This window comes from Dermacentor silvarum, chromosome 4 (genome assembly GCF_013339745.2).
Source record: "Dermacentor silvarum isolate Dsil-2018 chromosome 4, BIME_Dsil_1.4, whole genome shotgun sequence".
Lineage (NCBI taxonomy): Eukaryota > Metazoa > Arthropoda > Arachnida > Ixodida > Ixodidae > Dermacentor > Dermacentor silvarum.
The window spans coordinates 61,846,608-61,863,671 of NC_051157.2; the positions used below are offsets into that span (position 1 = coordinate 61,846,608).

General features: G+C 46.4%; 1 protein-coding gene across 1 annotated transcript in view; it reads left to right on the forward strand.

The window, feature by feature from the left end:
• The first annotated feature begins 11,380 nt into the window (after nt 1–11,380).
• Nucleotides 11,381–17,064, forward strand: part of LOC119450125 (LIM/homeobox protein Lhx9) — a 104,722-nt gene continuing 99,038 nt past the window's right edge. Inside the window, exon 1 of the mRNA XM_037713492.2 lies at nt 11,381–11,675. Within this exon, the coding sequence (XP_037569420.1) occupies nt 11,669–11,675 (7 nt within the window). The 5' untranslated portion in view covers nt 11,381–11,668. The remainder of the gene's footprint in view (nt 11,676–17,064) is intronic.

Sequence of the window (17,064 nt, forward strand, 5' to 3'; positions counted from 1 at the left end):
GCGACTTTTTACAAATAGAGAATAAGGATGCCTAATTTATATGGACCTGTGAAACTAACTATATACAGTATGGTTTTTTTTTAGACAATACAGATTTTTATTTTATTAAGTAATGAACGAAGCGAACGTGGTGTTTTCGCAGACGAGTACTTCGCAGACGTTCGGTTTGCTACTTTCTCGCGCTTGTCGTCACAGCGTTTCGGTCTGATGTGACACCGGGGTTGCCTTTTCTGCGCTCCAGAGGATTGCCTGAATTTACCGTTGAAATTCAATTATAAATATCTCGAGTTAAATGCGACTTTCATGGTAAAAAAAAAGCGCGTAACCTTGCACTCGGCCGCGCAATGCCTGAAACAACGAAGCTGGGCGATCGTAGCCCAGCATTTTCCGGAAGTGCGTGCAAACTTTTAATCTTATTACACATGATGATGATAATTTGTTTTCGCGCGTCTCGGACTTACAGCCGTCACTGCGTGTTGTATAGCGCAGCTTGCAACACCGACACCGAGTTCCAATGCCGACACCGCGTTCCAGGAGACCTGCTCCGTGAATGCGTCTCTCTCTCTCTCTCTCTCTCTCTCTCTGCGTCTTGCATCTGCGTCTTGCAATGTCACCGACTACAATTCGTAAATTGCAATATGTGTCGTAAAGTAACTAACTAAGAAGTTCACTAATCAATTTTTGTTAATTAGTGGAATATATGTTTCGATTTCTCGTGCTACTAATGTCCGCCTCTTCGAATAACCCAGCTCAACAATAAGAATTATGCTACCTGAAACAGGCGATTTTAAAAATTCTGTAAAGCTTAATTTTGAACACCCGGTATAGTTGTGTGAAGTACATTGCTAGCCACTGCACCGCCTAAATATATTTGTGTGCTATAATACCTACAATGACACATAAGGCGCCAGTATAAAACCCCGATGGGAGTTAGCGTTTCTTACTTACAGCAGAGATATCAGCAGCTGAAATGAAACTTTTCTAGTTTCTGTAGTGCGTGCATGCTCGACATGACTACTACTCGTGAGTTTAAAAAAACGCTCCGCTAGGCAAACATGACGGCCACGCTCACTTTCCCGACACCATCGTGCTCCTCTGTAGAACTGACATGAGGTGTCCATCATGACCAGAGTGTATATATAAAAAAACGAAGAAGGAATAGTGCATAAAATATATATATATATATATATATATATATATAATAGAAAACCGCTGGACCACGCCAATGTTGGGGCGAGTGGCGACGAGTGTTTGCCGCGCTAAGGCGCGAGTCTTGTCCCGTCTAAGTGACCGGCCGTGTCCGGCCTAATAAAGCCGGACCGGGCGGCCGCCTCACGTTCCCACGCCCGACGCAAGCGTGTGCGAACGCGCGAACGGCTTCGTGTATACGGTGTGAGCTGCGCGCAGTATGCCATTCGCGCGCCGTGCATCAGTTTCGGGTTCGATCTTCCCAACACGTTCCTCTTCTTCGTTCACCACGATACGAGGACGTCATGTGTCCGGCGTGTCGCCGCGGTCATTTGACAGAGTGTTTGAGAACAGTGTCACACGTGCCTCCAAGCCGCGAAACAGCTTTGGAAGTTTTCGTTACCGCAAAATATACGAAAAGGAAGATTATGAGGCACTTCAGATACGCAGGATGCTCCTTTTTTTCATTTTTCTTTTATTTTTTGAGTTATACTTCAGTAAGAAGTGTTTGGCAGTTGAAAAATGGCATGCTAGAAAGAGGAGCACGTTGTGCCTATGTAAAAAACTACACAAAAAATAAATAAAAAAGAAGCTTCGTATACTTTAAGCTGTGAGCGTTCACTGTCTCTATAAAAACAGACACGGTCCAGGAAAAGTTATTTCACTAGTCCACTCCTCGACTAAGCATTCTGTGCGGGACTAGTGAAATAGCTATTCCTGAACCCGTATGCTTGCGTTGTAGCGCACGTTAAAGAACCCCCGGTGGTCCAAATTCATCCGCAGCCCTCCACTATGGCGTGCCTCATAATCAGAACTGGTTTTGGCACGTAAACCTCCAGAAAGAAGAAGAAGATTCTGTGCGGTCGCAGCCGTGTTAGAGTTCAGCTGCTGAGTACAAAAAAATGCGACAACCCTCAGGTAAAGCTTGTGCATTTATCATGGGATAGTAAGCTTTTCGGTGTTATTTTTTGGCGTCTCGTGACATGCATCTTGAATAAGCTAAAATATAGGTAGGCGGCTCGTCTGTGAGAGGAATTATTTACTGTGCCCACGGCTAACCGCTAAGAAATAAATGACTGCAATTTAGTTGTATGCATCTGTACCATCAAACTATGGAAACAGTAAGTTGCACTTTAGCGTGGTTATTCTACCATACTTGGTTACATTATTTAACTGTTGTCTTTCAATTCATACCACTCGCTGTACGAGAGCAACAGGAAACTGCACCACAAACCCTCCTCAAGTTATACACTCTCATGATTAATAGAGAGAGAGAGATAAAAGGAAGGCTGGGATGCGAACCAGTCAAGAGTCCGGTTGGCTACCCTACGTTGGGGGAAGGGAGAAGGGGAATAAAAAGGAGAGAGAGAAGAAACAGGGGGGGGGGGGAGATGTATAGAGACCTGCACGGTCTCTATACATCTAATGCAATAATGACATCTAATGCAAATAGACATCATGGCCTTTTTCTCTCAAGTGATGGATAAGTTCCACGATTTCGCACGTCAATTGATTGTGAATTCCATGTCGGAGAAACGACTTCATATATTGTAAGAGCGGCCTTGAATCGCAGAAGACTGCCCATTTTCCAGGACTCTTTGTATTGATAACGTGAAGCGCTCCGCGGATAGCCGCGAGCTCTGCAGCTGTAGACGTAGTGATTTGCAAAGTATTGAACGATTGGATTATTTCCCTTGTTGGTATAACTTCAGCGCCACCGGAACAGGTTGATGTAGTTGAGCCATCAGTTTACTTAGTTTACTTAGTTTACTCCTGTTGCACGAGAAATACACGTCTATACTGATGGCTATATAGTGATTAAAATAATTGTCAACGCTATCAGGAGGACTGGACGTAGAATACTACTACGTATTCACGTACGTTATTTGATCATATCTGGCTTGTTTCAAAATTCACAGCAGGCTTCTGCTCGCCTTCGGTGTTTTTATGGAAGAAGTTTTGGTTCAGAAACTTTTCATTTTAGCTATTATTCAGTCCATAAACCGTGCAGATGAGGGATCATTACATATCATACTGTGACAGAGCTCATTCACCAAGTGCTGGATTAGTGAGGGAAATTATTTCGCGATTTCATGCAACTATGAGACTGATATGAAATACAAAGCGGTCGTGTGACGTGGTATGCACACTTAAAATAAATTTTAAAAATGTTCAGATCCAATGCACATGTTGGAATCTATGTGAAACGAAGGTATTGTGAAACGGGTAATTAAACTGCTTTAGAACTAACAGAAGACGCATACAATTTTGTTTACTTTCATGCTCTGCGACAAGTAATTTCATGGATTTTTTTTTCAACACATAGATTAAAACCTTTATCGACACGCAATTTTTATGTCTATGCACTATATCGCTCACAAGCTATGTTGAAATCGAAGAACTAAATAAGGCGAATGCACTGTGTAGGATGGATCAGTAGCGATGTCACAAGCACCAAGACCCACTGGCACATACTGAATGTCAAGAGAGAGAATTGATGCATAGAAAGGCAGGGAGGTTAGCCAGAGGTAGTTGCGGTTGGCTACCCTGCACAATGGGGAAGGAGTAGGGGGATAAAAAGAGGAAGAGAGCGGTAGGGGGAAAGAGAGAAAGAAAGAGAGACGAGCACAAACGAATCGCGTACTCAATATAGTGGTAGGGAGCGGTGTTCCTAAAGTCTATCGTGAAGGCCCGTAGACAGGTTCTCGTCCCACTGAATGGCTAAATCCCAGAACGTAAAGTAAATGAAAGAATATGTGAAGGTATTACTCAGCATTCTATTAACAGGTCGGCGTGCTTTAAGTATATGTGTGAGCCGACATTATATGTTAAGTCGTTATACAGGAATTGTAGTGGATGTGCCCATTCTCGATTGGCCAAGAACATAACCTAACCAAACAAGGACCAAGCAAGAACCTAACCTAACTTAACCTTGCAGAACTTTCTGGGGGGATAAATTAAAGAAAATAAGGTAAATGAAAGAATACTTTGTATATAATTTGTCATTAATTAACAGATTTATTTATTTATTTATTTATTTATTTATTTATTATTTATTTATTATTTATTTATTTATTTATTTTCGATACCCTCAGTCGCCGAGGCTTTGCAGAGGGGAGTGGGTGCTTTATAGATAGGCATGCTTTATAGATGCCTGTAAAGCGACATTGTACGTTTAGGTTTTATGCAAGCAGTTCTTTTTTTTTTTACGCAATACAAAGATGGGCATGTTTGGTTACCATACTAGGGTTATGTAGGCCACTTCACGGGTGCTTCCATGTAGCCTTCGCATATATATCCCCAAATATATCCGGCGAGGTAGTAACCGACACAGCAGCCAAGGAGCCATGCCAAATCCGGCGAAGTCGGCAAAGAAAGCTTCTTTATGAAATAAATCAACCAACTTCAGCGACTGCTCCGACCCTGAATTCATTTAACGCGACATCATAGGTTTTCACAGCGGTCCCCACCATTTCCTCGAGGACAACTTTGCAATGCGTACGTCACCATGGAACGTTGCAGTATTGATCATTGAGGCCTCCTAAATAGATTCACCGGCACTACCACTCTCAGAATCAGAGTGGAACAAAAAACCACGCACATTTTACCGAGCCCAACGATTGCGTTAAATCCCAGTGGTTAGTGGTTTCCAACAGGATGCTGACACACTCACCTGAGTTCGATACCCAAAGTACTGTTTCTCGTCACGCACGGAACCATCTTCTCCATATGGTGAGGGTGAAGTTGTAGATGATGAGGTAGCCTGGCGACAGCGTAACGAAAAGTACAGACAGACGGACACAGCTAAAAATTCGCGGGGTCGTAACATCCATATGGAGACGGATTACCAGCGAAGCTGTTTAGGCTGCATACATGGGTGCATACATTGTGAAATCATACATTCTTTTCTTACGGCACCACACTACGCGGACACAAGCGCGCCGCAGTCACCGCACCTCCCATGCATCTGCCGCAACCACTGCTGCAGCCGCGCCGGCACCGCCGACGCGCACGACGTTATAACCACAGAAGCGCAGGCCACGTGCACAGGCGCCGTCGCCACACACATTTCCCCTCTCTACCTGCCAGTCTCAACTACTGCAGCGCCATCGCCACACGATTTCCCCCTTTCTCCTACCCGTTTCCAATTCTGTCCACGCGCAGTGTCCCCGATACGGACGTAAGCCGCCAGGGTATCCCCCTGGGAACACATGCGGGGATGCATACGGAGGTTAGAGGTAAACAGCTTGGCTGTAAAAACCAGTCTCCGAGCTCTTAACCAGTCTTCGAGATTTTAACAGCTGTCCCAGTAAAATCGACTACTCTGTCCATTGTGTGAATATATTTCCTCATTGAAAATGAGTTTTACAGTCACACGTATGATAATCATTTGAAGAAGCATCAAACGCAGAAGCATTACTCTTATAACGTAGTAACAATATATGCGCCGAAAACGAGGTACTAGTCGTGAAATACGCGCGTGATCAACAGTTAGCTGAGTTTGCAGAAAGTATAATTGCAGCAACCTTAGTGACCCAGACATATATTCCAAGCGAACGGCAACATGGAAAAAAACGTCTTCACAAAAACGACCCTGCGTTAACTCCTGGAGTGATGATTTCTGCGTCACAAGAATATATGTATACCTAAGCCTACGAGGGAAGCGCAGTCGAGGACGGCAGGAAACTAGGTGGGATAATGAAGTTAGGAAATTTGCAGGCCGCAAGTTGGAATCAGCTAGCGCAAGACAGGGGTAATTGGAGATCACAGGGAGAGGCCTTCGTCCTGCAGTGGACATAAATATAGGCTGCATGATGAATGATGAAACCACGAGGAGCAGTCTACAAGGAGGAATCAGCGACCCAACCCCTGTATAATAATTTTTTTTCTCTCTCTCTAAGCAATAATTTAGGCACGTTGGTGTTTTTTATACAGTATGTGGACAAATTTCGGTACACGTAGCGGTTTCACACTTCTCTCCTTAGCCACGGCGACCGCAAAATGCAGTAGCCGTGGTCTGGGACTGAATGCTCAAACTCGTGCTCAGCTACAGAACGCAATAGGCTGTGAAACTGCGCCGTGGCTTACGGTAATCCCACCTGACCAAATCCAACACGCATTGCGCAAGGTGGAGTCAAAACAGAAAGCAGAGAATAGCGTGGCTCTGGCGGAACCACAAATGTAATCCCTTAGACAAGAGATTAACCCTACGGCAGTACTCCGTCTGTCTCCGGACTTAGCACGACATAAGCCGTGCGACGGATCCGCGGGAGCGTGCTGAAGATGCGACCAAGACAGAGAGACGCGGTAACAGAAGGCCGGAGAGGAAGAACCGGATAAAGCAGCTGGAGCGCAAGCCCGTCGCTCGGTTGGTCGGTCCGTCCAGTCTCCTCCGCCGGTCTTCCTGCTGCTCGGTCGGGTCGGTCGGCGCATACGACTCAATTATCGCCGAAAAAAGCGTGATCGATGAGGAAGGACGCCACGACGCGCCAAATCGCATTACTCAGGCACGGCTTTAATGCGTAATGATGAAAGCTGTCCGTTGCTGCTTCCGATTACAGGCACCGACGGTGAATTATTGAGTCCACCACCGCGGATTCGCGTTTCTCCCTTTCCTCCTCGCCCATTACCGGCCTCCTTGCGCCGCACATATAACCCCACGCGGGGCCTGCGCGAGACCCCGAGAGGGCGCGCCGAGAGCCCTCTGGCGCTCCCGTGTCGGCCGGCTCGAACGGCCGGTCGGGACGGCGTAACAAGTTTACTGTTGAAGCCAGAGACGCTGCCAGGTCCGCGTTTCCACGTTTCTTCGGTTCTTTCTTTCCCTATCGGCTCTCTGCGATGACCGGCAGGCATAGACGGTGTGGCCGGCTTGCTGGTGGCTGCTGTAGCGTTGCCCGAGTTTTGCAACCATTTGGCGCCCGGGCACGTGGGAAGCTATGTTGCGCTCAGCCTCACTTATTTATGGTCGGCTGCCGAGTGGATGGCCGCTGGCCGGATTTTCAGACGTTTTCGATACGTGTGGATCTGTCGAAAACGTGGTGAGAAAGCTGGTTCTTATTTAGTTTCCTCGCGTCGTTGTGGTGCTGCGCGTGAGTGGAGAAGTTTTCGGGCCTAGATTTGTTGAAAGTAACCGCGCACCAAAAAACGTACAGGATTGACCTGTCTTAGATAGTATTAGCCGTTACTATGCTGATCTCAAATCGGCATCGTTGTAATCTTTGATAATAAAGTAGACTGTAATAAGCTGTTTCGTTCTTGTTACCAGTGAACACCAACGCAAAAATAAGAATATTACATGAGCTAGCAGGAATAACCACTGAAATTTGCGGTGCGCTCATGACAGGCTCGAAATGATTGTTCTTTATTTTCATTTAAGGTCGCATTTTGGTGGCATCCACGAAGGGGCTGCTCAGCCATATTTGTTATTGTCGAACCTACCAATGCAAGAATTTTATTTGTGTGAACAAACAGTACCTAAACATTACTGATAAAACGGTTTTTCATTTAAATAAGGCACATAAGTACGCCTTTTTTCTTGAATTTGCAAGCCAACATGGCCAACTAACCTTGGAATGCCCCGAAATGTTACGTAAGATTTATAAAGGGCAGTACTCTATGCAATACAGATCTGTTGAAGATATTGAGGAGCTAAGGAATAGAAAATTATAGACACGAGAGCTTCGGCAGCCCTCCACAGCCACAAGAACCGCCATGCTGGACACATTAGATTGATATATATGTGTTACGCACGATGTTACGCAAAAACACATATCGATGTGTTTGCGGCAGTTGGAGTCTCCAATGACGCCACTTGGCAAATCCATCCCTTCCAATTCATTCCTCTTCGCCATTTTCTCAGCAGCAGTGCTTAGAAAACGCACTGCTGAGAATCACTGCTTTAATCACGCTTTAATCACAACACACTTCAGAAATATGAGCAATCCTTAGCCACGGGCCCGTGCAGAAGGTGGCCCGGCAAGGACACCATCCGTAAAGTTATGCTTCCTGTCCTAGCCCGCCTGAACCAGTCTGAGCCAAAGTCCTTTTATCTGAAGAGCGAGTGCCTATCGTAATAGATAACGTATTTACACCAATAAGACGCTAGGTCTTTTCACGACCTAAAATATGAAAATAAACACATAAAGATTACAGCGTGAGCAAATGATGCATAATGCAGCCATACCCGGAGCTACAGAGTAGGGCCTTCAGGCAAAATAATGCGCCTGGCGATTCCTTGCCCTAATACGCTGGTTCGCATTGCGCTAACTGATTTGCCGATAATGCCATGCTAAGATGTTTTGAGAGACGCACAATGTACGGCGCTGAGGGCTCCGGGGCTTCGACGCACGGGCTACAGTGGAGTGGTGTGAATGCTGTGAGGCCGCGTGGGCACGCAATACAGTAGGCGAGCGGGTCATTGTACCTAACGTCTTACTAAGGTCTCTTGTTGCTATTAGACCACTTTGCATTATCGCTCCATTCCCGTTCATCGTACCGAGTTACATTAAGTTACACTCTCGCCTTTCAAACATCCGGAGTTACTGCGATTTTAGGATTTTTTGTAGAACTTTACGGTTTAGTTGCTTAGTATGACGCACTTCTGAAGCAGGGTGAGGGAGAAGGGAAACTCGAAATTGTGTTATATTCGCAGTATGGTTACACATATGACACTCAAAGTGGTTACTATAAAGAAAACTTGCGTCACATTGGCACAAATATTCTTGTCCACCTGGTTTCGCAAGTATTACTCCTCTAGTGGATGTGGTTGCATACGCTACGAATTTTCTTATAGCCGATAGTTCATCACTTGTACCCTCGATAGGAGTGCTCGAGAAATGTTGGGTGGCCGTGGCAGCGTCTCGATCGCGCAACTGCTGAAATTCCTCAGTGTTATCAGCAGCTAGCCTCCAGTGGTGCGGATGCCACCCACGGAGCCGTAACATTCCCCCTGTGCAACGCAAGTGTGGTGACGTTGTGCGAGAGGTAGCGGTGAAGGGCAAGGCGCAGCTTTATGGCAGCCACGACTACGCTATAGCGAGAATGGTAAACCAACGGCTTTTGCGAAGAAATTGACTGGGTCATCGCACTTGGTTAGCAGGGTTTGAATAAAATGCATTGTAAATCGTACTAAGCGGGTCTTCAATGTGGCGGACGCAACCAAAAATGGTCTCAGCAGACACAAAGTGAGGCACGAAATCTCGGATAACTGCGACAACGCCATCAATGAGGAGATGGAGCACGAACCCACGGAGGTGGTCAGTGCAATTCGTTCTCACTAAGTGCGAAAGACGCCGCAGTTATTATTTTTTTTAGCATGGTGGATGAAAGTACGTTCGCACGCAAGCATAAAATTGAGCAGGTGTCTGCAATTACTCCGGTTCTGACCTCATTTAGTGCGACAGCAGCAGCCTCTCATAGCGTACACCGTCATGTGTTCAGAAACAAGTTATTTGCAGTGTACATGAAGTCACCTTCGTCCACTGCGCAACTGTTTACTGTGGCTTCTGAAATTCATGCACAGACTTCGCCACCCTCAGAGTCCACGTGGCGCACCGAAGAAATTGCAAAGCCCCAAAGCTGCGCCACATCGCAAGGGGTAACGCGTCCGGCTTCCATTTACACGTTGTTGCAAAGGCACGTGCTTATTTCCCAGTAGCGGTGACAGGCAGAGTGGCAGGTCATGGTGAAGCTGGAGATGAAAAGGGATCGTCGACTTGACGATGAAGAGGATGGCGTAACTGAAAATATGGAAGGACGACCCTGCACACGCTGTTTCGAGCTCTGAACTGCTGCCGTCGTAGTAACGATACTGTACTTTCAATTTAATAAAGTGCACCGCCAAAGCGGGCTTCTTACCAACAAGCATCACGTTGTGGAGAAGCTAGCTTTCAGACCAGCTTCTTTGGGGAGCTACGCATGTATACAAAGTTTCAGAACGACGTTGATGTTCACGCATGCTGGCATTGGTTGTGAAGCGTCAATTGCAGCACTGTGGATAACGGAAGGCTGACAATGAAATAACTGAACAGGACATAAGACAAAGGGCACGTGCTTAAAGTGCAAAAACGAATCTGTGGCGCCGCGCTCAATTGAAACCGTAACAAAACATTTCACACGGGAAAAATAAATGGACCGATGCTGCTTGACGTGGGGCACTTATTAGCGTGATTGGTTAGAGAACATTTATGTGAGATGTCATATCTCCTCCAAAGATAAAGCTCATCAAATTATATAAAACGATCAACAAAAATTTCGCATAATTTGTTATTGTGTTTTAATAGTCCGGTTCACGTATCACTATGCTACGGAAGTACATTCGTTGTCACGGTCTCCTCTTGCTCGGTCAGGCTGTGCGCAGTCAAGATACTTGCTTCATCACAGCACTGTGCATGTTCTAGTTCAACAAGAAACGCTGTACGCTCCACTTCGTTTGAGTGGAGCGTACAGCCTACAGCGTACCCCACTACAACCTGTTGCTGCAGCTCTACATGGAGATTCCTGACCGTTCATATTCCCTAAGGAGCCAATCCATGTGCCGGCACAAATACCGTGAAAAATAATTTGAGACTCGAGAGGTTGCTTCTTACATAATCTGCAAGAGAGAACTTCCTGAGATTTAGTAAGTTACCTTGAGAAAGAGAGAGAACGAGAAAGCGATAGTTTGCACGTGGGGAAGTGGGAAGGATTCCGCCAGCGCAGTCCTTGTTTCCAATACCACAAGGTGGACCCGGCATTCAAAGGGGAAGCGGCCGTTCTGAATGAGCAGCGAGAGGAATCTCTTCCGACGTATGGTTTCCCCCCCTGAACCCCTTTCCGTGCCTAAGAGGAGCAGAGTAGGTGAGAGTGAGAGCGAAAAGAGAGAGAAAGCAACAGGAAGCACGGAGGTTTCCGTCGGGATCGGACAACGCGGCACTCCTGGAAGAGCCCCGTTTCCCGAACGGGACGAGAGAGCGCCCGCTAGTGCGAGGAGCACGCACGCTCTACTTTCTCAGTGAGAGTGGCGAAAGCGTGGCGTGGAAGGGGGGGGGGGGGAGACTCTTCTTCTTCTCCCCCCCTCTTCCCGCTTGCCGCAAAACTTCTCCGTCGGAGCGCGGTGGCGTTGGCCGAAAGAAAGGGGGGCGACACCTCCGGTCTTCGCGGGCCCCGGGTTGAACGAGACGGCGTGCCGGGGCTGGCTGGCGGGGGCCGAGCGCGGGGCGCGCGCGCATGCGTCGCGGGTCGGGCGGTCCCGACGGCCGGCCTCCGAGAGGCGGGCGCCGCTCAATGCGGGCCGCGCCCGTCCGCCCGCCGGCCACGCGCAACGTCGCCGCCGCTCTGCGAGCCGCAGTGGCCGCCGCGCGCGGGATCGGCCCGGCACAGACATGCGGCGCAGGAGGACCGTGCGCCACACGAGACCCCGCCACGTGCCGCACCAGTGCGCCGCCAACGCTGTCGCCCGCGACGTCACCGCCACGCTGAGGCCGCGCTGCGTGCCCACGACATGTCCGGTGAGGGGGAGCACGCTGTCATGCGTCGCGAACTTGACCTTCTTCTCGGTGTTTGCGTTCCCGCATTCCAGTCGGCCATTAGGGAAATGGGGATGGGATTGTCACATCATGTAGGGACATAGCTTCTTCTCCGAGTATGAGGAACATATCAGGATTTGGCTTTCGTGTCTTTTTTTTTTTTTTCAGTGTTTATGTTATCTGTTCGATCAGGCGCAAAGCTTTGCTATAGTTCTTCTGAAAAAACATGACATTGGAGTAACGGCGGTATGTATTCGTTATTCGTATGCTAAGCACCTCAACAATACTACTGACCTGGAAAAAATGTAACAATATAATCGGGTAAAACGTACTCTGTTAATCTGTAATCGGGTAAATTGTACTCTGATAAAACACCCTCTTTTATAATGGAGCCGTTTACTTCGTTTATTTATTTCGATTTGATTCATTTGTATCTCGCCTTATTAAGTGTTATTTTGGCGTGTAATGACACACTGAGCTTAACAAAAAGAAAAAAAAAAGAAGGTTCACTATACTACAACGGGAATGTCAGCCTGAATGCTTTCGCCGTCGTAATAGCTTGCGCAAAGGGTCACGTTGACCTACTGCGGCGAGCAGATAGTAACAGTTTTCATGAAAATTTTTAAACACATCACCCGGTCTTGCAAACTGTGTGTAGATATTTTTTCTGCAATGTTTACATTTGTGCGGTACAAGCCTAATAGTGACCTAGAGTTCTAGCATTAAAAATTCAGCTTTTTTTTCTTTTTTTAAATCGTATATGGGTAGGCGAAATCGCCTGTGTACAGAAAACTATAATCATCAGCATTGGCTAGAGCGTCGTCGTCTTCTTGCGCAGTAGGCTCGTTGGCGCGCGCTTGTGCCACTGCTCCCACGTTCCTCGTCGTCTTCTTGTACAGCTGGCTGCTGTTACCGCTCATCATTCCAGCGTAGAATTTCACTCCTCTTCTGTCGTCGTAATGGGGAGGCCGTGTTTACGGAGGTATGAGCCATTGCTTAAGCGAATATGAGCCATTCATTGTCTGAGGTAACGGACAGATTTAATTTTGAAGCAATATAATTTTGAAGAATCGCAATCGGCAATGGGCGGGTGAATGCTGCTAACCACGCCGCCGAGCAAACTCGAAACATCGAACGCATGCGAGAACGGCGGGCTGCAGGCATACCGTCAGTGACGTCGTTCTCTCCGTCGCAGCCAAACGTGTGTGTAACCTCATAATTGAGAAATACTTTAATGAACGCTCGGGATTAACCCAATGATGAACACCAGGGCTGCACGTTTCAGCTTCACTGGTTAACCATCTTCACGGAGTGGAAGGGCCGACGAATTTTTCCTTTCTCTTCTTCCTTTATCAGGAAACAAAATCGGTTTATAATTCCCTCTAGAACGGGTTGTCCATAAAATTCCCATAGAATTCCCCCAGAAAGAAAAAAAAATTCCACTCGAATGACTCAGCTACATATTTAGTTGTACCATGTTAAAAACTCGTTATTTAGGCCATTTTAGATTATTGGTTCATTAATTAGTGCGGTGGTGCACTGTTGTACTGGGCAGCACAGAGAAAAGACTCACACCGACAGCGATATTACGAAGTTACTAGCAGAAAAACCTGATGTGCGTGAACAGCTTTCTGCTTCTCGAACTTGTGATCGCGATTTCACAACGTGCTTCCTGACAAGGCCCCGCCAATTAATGTCCTAAGAAGCTTCACGACGGGAACGGGGACTACATTATCTTTGCACTGCTGCAGCCAGAGAAAATCGAGACAAGTACTCTGCCATGACGTGGCGGAGTGCCCGTTGATGTTATATGATGAAGAAGAGAGTCGTTGCATATTATGGTCGCAGAGCAAGAAGGCGTCAACATTTCTTGCAGTACGTGCTTCAGTGCATTTTAATGTTTTTCTCTTTGAAGATATTTGAGGTAAAATGTGAAAGTCACATGAACATTGGCTGAGGGAACATTTCATGGTCCATTTTCCTTTTTCTGCAGCATGACTAAAATAAAGCTGTCATTGCCTTGAAGGCTCCGACATAACGTAGCCTGTGATCTAATCACGTAGAGTTATTTTGCCAGAGTGATGTTGAAAGCTATTTGGAATTAGCGTTGAAAGAAAAAAAGTGCATTTTGTGGTATTTGTGACGTCAAAAGCAACATGACGGGAGAACTGGCTAGCCAACACGACGAAAGGTGGCATTCCTCAGAATACCTGGGAGTTGAACAGCAGTTATTAAGGCGTACACGGGCCTTCCCGACTGACAGCGATGAAATGATAGAAGAATGGTACTTAGAACACGCCAACAACTTTGCGCATTGAATACGTTTGTCACACTTTGACCTAAGCTTATCTGCCTAACAACTGTACGCTCGCTTTGAGCCGAACTGTAGGCCTCACAACTCATCGCCAAGTTCACTGGGCGCTAAGCACAGCTTCCTCTTAACGCCAGGTCTCTAAAGAAAAGGAATATTTGCGTTTCAAATAAACTACGCCAATTATACGATCCCTGAATTGCGTGTTTGCAGACTAACTTAGCGCTTCGGTAGTGAATCCGATTTGTTGAGGATGACTTTCTCATGCAGCGACAAGTAAAATTTGACGTCTCAATGGTATACACGCCAAAGTGGTAGCTCCAGAATAACTTCAGCTACCCAGCGTTCTTTAACGTGCATCCATAGTATTTAATGCACGAACATTTTTGCGTTAGACCTACATAGGAATGAGGCCGCTGCAGCTGAGAATCGAACCCCGTGGCCTGTTGCCCAGCAGAAGAGCGCCATAAACACTGAGCGTGGGTGGTCTGTGCTAGGTTACTCCATTTTTTTGGAAGCACTTGGCATAACGAGCTAAAGTTTGCTAGGATCCACCGCGGTTTCACGAAGACGCACTGCAATATGAGTAGATCAAATGTATTAACGTTGCCTTCTGTATACTGCAGTACGAGAACACAACGTCTACAATATAATTCTTCGCCGGACGCCAAAGCGCCTATGGCAGTTAGGGCCAAATGCATAAGGTCGGTGACGACTCGACATTGGTGTTGCCTGGTAATTTAGCCCAGATTTGAGTTCCACTGAGCCTTTCTTTCGGGGACGCAGCGTTGTTTTCCAACTGCTCCTAAATATAAATACATTTACGCTATTTGGGTAGAAGTCGAAAAAACACCGAAAGCGGTACGCCAAGCTTATTTTTGGAAATCTGGGCCCGTATTTGCAAGAAAGCTGTTACCGCTAGAATTGTTCGTTTGAGGCGGCCGGCCAACGGCAAGGAACACTACGAACCAAGAGCTTCCTGGATTTGGCCCCTAGGTTAAATGGTTTAGGTCGAGACTCGAGAAACATTTGACACAGGGATACATTTATTAAATAAAAAAGAGACTGGGAAAAAGAAATATCCCGAAAACAACAGAACCAGGTGTAAATAATTACACTCGTGAATATAGTAACCTAGATATGAGACTGGCAGATTCCGAAAAAAACAGCAATAATTTATATAAAGAAAGCCTAACAAGCACTCTTGCGCTCATGACGATAAATATTTGTGGCCATCAAGGTGACACGTCTGTGAAATTATTGCGGTTTTCTTCTGTTGTGGCAGTGCGACAAAGCGTGAATGCCTAACTTTGGCATTTCGTAAACGTATAAGTAAGAGTTCAACATCGCATCATCGCTTGGAACGCCTCTCGTTTAAAAATATTCGCCTCATTAAATGTACGCTGCTAGGTAACGCACGCGTTGCTGTGTGCACTTTACTACCTTGCAATATACACTTTAGAGAAAAATAGGTGGTGGATAATTATACCAAAAAACAAAGAAAACTACAAAGAAACCTCAGTTAAAGGCCACGTCAGGAGCTCTAGGCATCAATTTCGCGCTCCTGAGTGCAGTGTTTGGTGGCCAATTTTCATTATGTGCATAAGCAGTGCACAAGACACAACATATAAGTACTCAAAATGGGCCGAACAAGGTGACTGCGCTGAAAATTGTTTTGACGTACCGAAAAGATAAAGCGCGCGTAGTGAAACCAGAACTGTTAAAACGGACACAAAGAAATCCACGAAAAGCCGGCAGATCATTCCTTGGGTCAAAATCGCAGGAGCGTCAACCTTACCTTCTGTTCTTATACCATGTAAGACTTACATTGATGTGTGTTTAACGAATAAGGTCAAACTGACTGTGCTAAACCAAACGGGCTCTGGCGGATATTCACAATGCTGCATTAGGTTCGGCTCCTTTTCATAATTGTAAAGCTAGCTGTCGCGCGAGAAAGTTTGCCACACTAATTACGGCATAGCTATTTTTGCAAACACTGCTAGTGCAAGCACAGTTTGCTCGTATTTCGACATGGAAGAAGAAGACGTCGTTCTTGTGATGAAACAACGCGTAAAAGATAATAATCTAAACAGAGGCTGCAACCTTTTTTATACCAGGACAAAAAGCACTCCAGAGATTCCGAGAGAGTGCGTAAACTAAAATAAATTACGACCAAGGACGCTTGAAATTTTTTAAACAGCATTAGCAGCACGAACAACTGGAATAGAAAGACAGATGGTGCGCAGTTTTCTTTGTCCATTTTGTCTGGTGCAATCTGCTTCTCTGTTTAGAATGCCGATAACAAGCGAACGAGCTCAATATCGTACACACGTTGCTGGCATACGCGCTAATGTCGATGCAGTTTAGGCCTACTTTCGTTCATCGTGGCTTTGTCAGGTATTTTATGCTCGTATCACTCCCGTTTTTGTTTTCGGGAATATGCGTCTGACTGCCTTTGTCCCTGCGGCTGGACTACCTTTCTGCTGTACATGCAGCAACAGACTCGAGTGTCTGACTGGAAATGCGCTGCACCTTGCTTAGGACTTGTGAATAGTCTACTAGACTCACGTCATCTCTCTCTCTCTCTCTGTTTCTTTTTCCTCCCCCCGTGTAGAGTAGCAGACTGGACAAAGTCTTGTGAACCTCTCTGCCTTTTCTTTCTTTCCGCTTTTTCTCCCGGTATTTTTTTACCAAATTATATTTTATTTTGTCTCTTGCTCCGGGTTTCGGCGGCTGTTTCTCACCGTGTAAAGTTGGTCGAGCCCGGAGAGAAGGTAATCAAAACTGGTTTGATGCTGGAGGCTGCTTAATTAAAGGTTGGACTTGATCAGCCGATCCTGGTGCCAATGCTCGAGGTGTGTCCTCGCGAATATTATTCTCTGGTTTGTAAACGCGGACCGATCCTGGATGCAGTGCAAATTCATTGGTGGGCCGATCCTGATAATGCGATTGCATTGAAGTTGCTCAGGTGTGACACGTCGGCCTAGCTTCTTTGCCTTTTTCTCTGGTTTAGGAGTCGGTGTCTCGCCGAGTAGATGTAGCGGGTTCTGTCATGCAGGG